Source organism: Cupressus sempervirens, chromosome 7 (genome assembly GCF_028749045.1).
Source record: "Cupressus sempervirens isolate cs-2001-9-10 chromosome 7, ASM2874904v1, whole genome shotgun sequence".
Taxonomy (NCBI): domain Eukaryota; kingdom Viridiplantae; phylum Streptophyta; class Pinopsida; order Cupressales; family Cupressaceae; genus Cupressus; species Cupressus sempervirens.
The window spans coordinates 103,177,585-103,180,312 of NC_143124.1; the positions used below are offsets into that span (position 1 = coordinate 103,177,585).

The 2,728-nt window shown below is 30.1% G+C and overlaps 1 protein-coding gene across 1 annotated transcript; it reads left to right on the forward strand.

The window, feature by feature from the left end:
* Positions 1–206: 206 nt before the first annotated feature.
* Positions 207–962, forward strand: LOC149545704 (putative glutathione S-transferase). The gene is made up of 2 exons (XM_089793823.1): positions 207–524; positions 597–962. The coding sequence occupies exons 1-2, from the start codon at positions 216–218 to the stop codon at positions 960–962; spliced, it is 675 nt and encodes a 224-aa protein (XP_089649949.1). The 5' UTR covers positions 207–215.
* The last annotated feature ends 1,766 nt before the right edge of the window (positions 963–2,728 follow it).

The window sequence follows — 2,728 nt, forward strand, 5'->3', positions numbered from 1 at the left end:
GGGCTCCATCTGTCACGTTCTTTTGCACTCTGTAATTTCCGATGGGACAATATGCAAGGACAAATGATTAATGTCCATCTTAGGTAAGGGCTTAGGTCATCTCTTGTCGAGAATCGATATCTACTAAAACTAATGACATTGGCTTCCAAATATATATACCTAATACGCTTCCTTCTGTGAGAGTGTCAGAACATTGGGTTTTGTTTATCTGTGAGATGGAGCAAGTGAAGGTACTGAGCATATGGCCCAGTCCCTTTGGCATGCGCGTCGTGATTGCCTTGGAAGAGAAAGGCGTGAAATATGAATACGTTGAAGAGTCGATGTCCACCAAAAGTGAACTCCTCCTGCAAATGAATCCCGTGTACAAGAAAGTGCCGGTCCTTATCCACAATGGCAAACCAATATGTGAGTCCCTTGTAATTCTTCATTACATCGATGAGGCTTGGGATTCAAAGCGATTTATACCCTTCGAGCCATATGATCGTGCTCTGGCCCGTTTCTGGGCTGATTTCATAGATAAGAAGGTAAGGTATTCTTGTGTTCTCGTTTTGATAATTGGGATATAATTATTTTTTAATTTGTCTTTTTCGTTGCAGTTTTATGACTCGGCATCTCGCATATTGAGGTCGAAAGACGAGGCTCTGGAGGAGGCCAAACGTGATATGCTGGAGAGCGTTCGATTATTGGAAGGTGCACTGAAAGAGATGTCGTCAGGTGGATCACTGCCTTTCTTCGGTGGAAATGAGTTTGGGTTCCTAGATATCGCCTTCATTCCCTACGCTTCTTGGTTCCATGCGAGTGAAACTCTCGGGAATTTCAAGATACCATTTGAAAGTGAGTATCCGCTGCTTAATGCATGGGTTAAGAAATGTATGGAGAGGGACAGCGTCAAGAAAGTACTTCCCTCACCTGAGCGGAATCTGGAATATGCATTGCAAATGCGGAGGAGTCTTTCAATGTAATTTTATTGGTTGTTCAGCGAAGTATGAAACATATGGGTGTTCGTTATATCCGTCCATTTATTGGAGTAGATGAGGGATACAATAAGATTGCATATGAAAAGTTGAACATTTGATATTATCAAAATGAAGTTTTAAGTCGCATACTTTTTTTTTTTTAAATGGCTTATATTTCTGAAGGGAAGTCAATTTAATAGTGCATTAAAAGGTGTTATTTATAAGTTGAGATGTAGAGCATTAAAAGTGTGTTTGTTTGAATTTTTCTACAGTGTGGAGAACTTATGTTCTGATATAAATGTTACAAGTTTAAATAGTATAGGGGATAGGATATGTTTAATTTCTTTGTAGTATAGTTAGGTGTTTCTAATAAGAAGTTCATGATAGTCTTATATTGCTCTCACGATATGTAGATCCAAAACCACATTGTTAGTATCCTCGAAAATAAAAAGACCTTTCATTTCATTTTTCTTTCATAATAATTAAGCCGATAGGCTTATTGTGGGAGCTTTTGCTCCCAAAAATTACTATTTTGCTGGAAATGTTGTAAGACCTTTTTCCGATTGATTTTCTGATGAGATATTGATAAAAATATATTTTTTAATTTTTAAAAATTAAATTTATTCTTCTCAATCTTAGTTTTAATGTTTTGGCAAGTTTCTATTTTGATTTCTTGTAGATCTCGTAGTTCATAGATTCATATCTATTTTCTAATATACATATTTGCTCATTCAATTTCATTTATATTTTGAACATGTAAACAACATTATAAATTACTATTAATTTCTCTAATTTGATATTCATGTAATGTAGAATAGGCACCATAAGATATCAACAAAATATATGTTTTCTTACAATAGACAATAGTACACTAATATAAAAAAAAATTGAATTTCAATTAATTTAATTTTAAAAACTATTATTATTGCTTTTATATTTGATAGAATATTAATATAACTATAAAATTATTCACACATTTTTAAAGGAAAATAATTTATAATTTATAAATTGTGTAACAAATGCTTTTTATTTTTTAGTTTTTTAAGAATTAGATGGTGTTTTTAATATTTATTCTAATTTAGTATGTATAAATCTTAGTATTTATAGTGTTATTATTTGTGACAATTAAAATTCTTCTATTTTGCTAGGTCAAATGTTAAATTATATATATGAATATTAATGATTATACTTTCAACTTTATAGAAAAAAATCAATTCTATCAATCATACCCATGAAAAAATATTTCTATCATATCAAACTCTTTAGAAATAAATAAATCTCAAATTTTATCTTATCATCTACAATTAAAAAAAATTATCTGTATTCACAAAAAATATATATTCTAATTTTGAAAATTGAAATTATTTTCTTTGCCTTCTTCTTTTACAAGATCTTCATGTATGTATGGATTGTCATTATCAATAGTTAAACTATGTATATATATTTAAGCTATGAGTATTTGGCAATTTGATTTTTATTTATTAGGCTTGATAGGTAATTTACATTATGTTTCCAATGTAGGATTTGATCATATATTTCTTATTAATAGAATTTGTAAACTATTATATAATTTTTCCAAGATTTAACAATTAAAAATATTTAAATATATTCATTATTGGTATATAAAATCTAAAAGGTCTTAGCATAAATCTTCTTCTTTCACATTCATATGAACAAATGACTCATATTGGCTAATCGTTGAGCATACATAAATGCACAATTGCTAGTTTATAAATAGATTTCATCTATTAGAATGTTGTGAAAGAGTTTTA

Bases quoted from the DNA above. Each gene is read 5' to 3' on its own strand.
- LOC149545704 (XM_089793823.1), top strand. From the start codon at position 216: ATGGAGCAAGTGAAGGTACTGAGCATATGGCCCAGTCCCTTTGGCATG. The intron at 525-596 runs GTAAGGTATTCT...TTTTCGTTGCAG, and splicing joins CTGATTTCATAGATAAGAAG to TTTTATGACTCGGCATCTCG.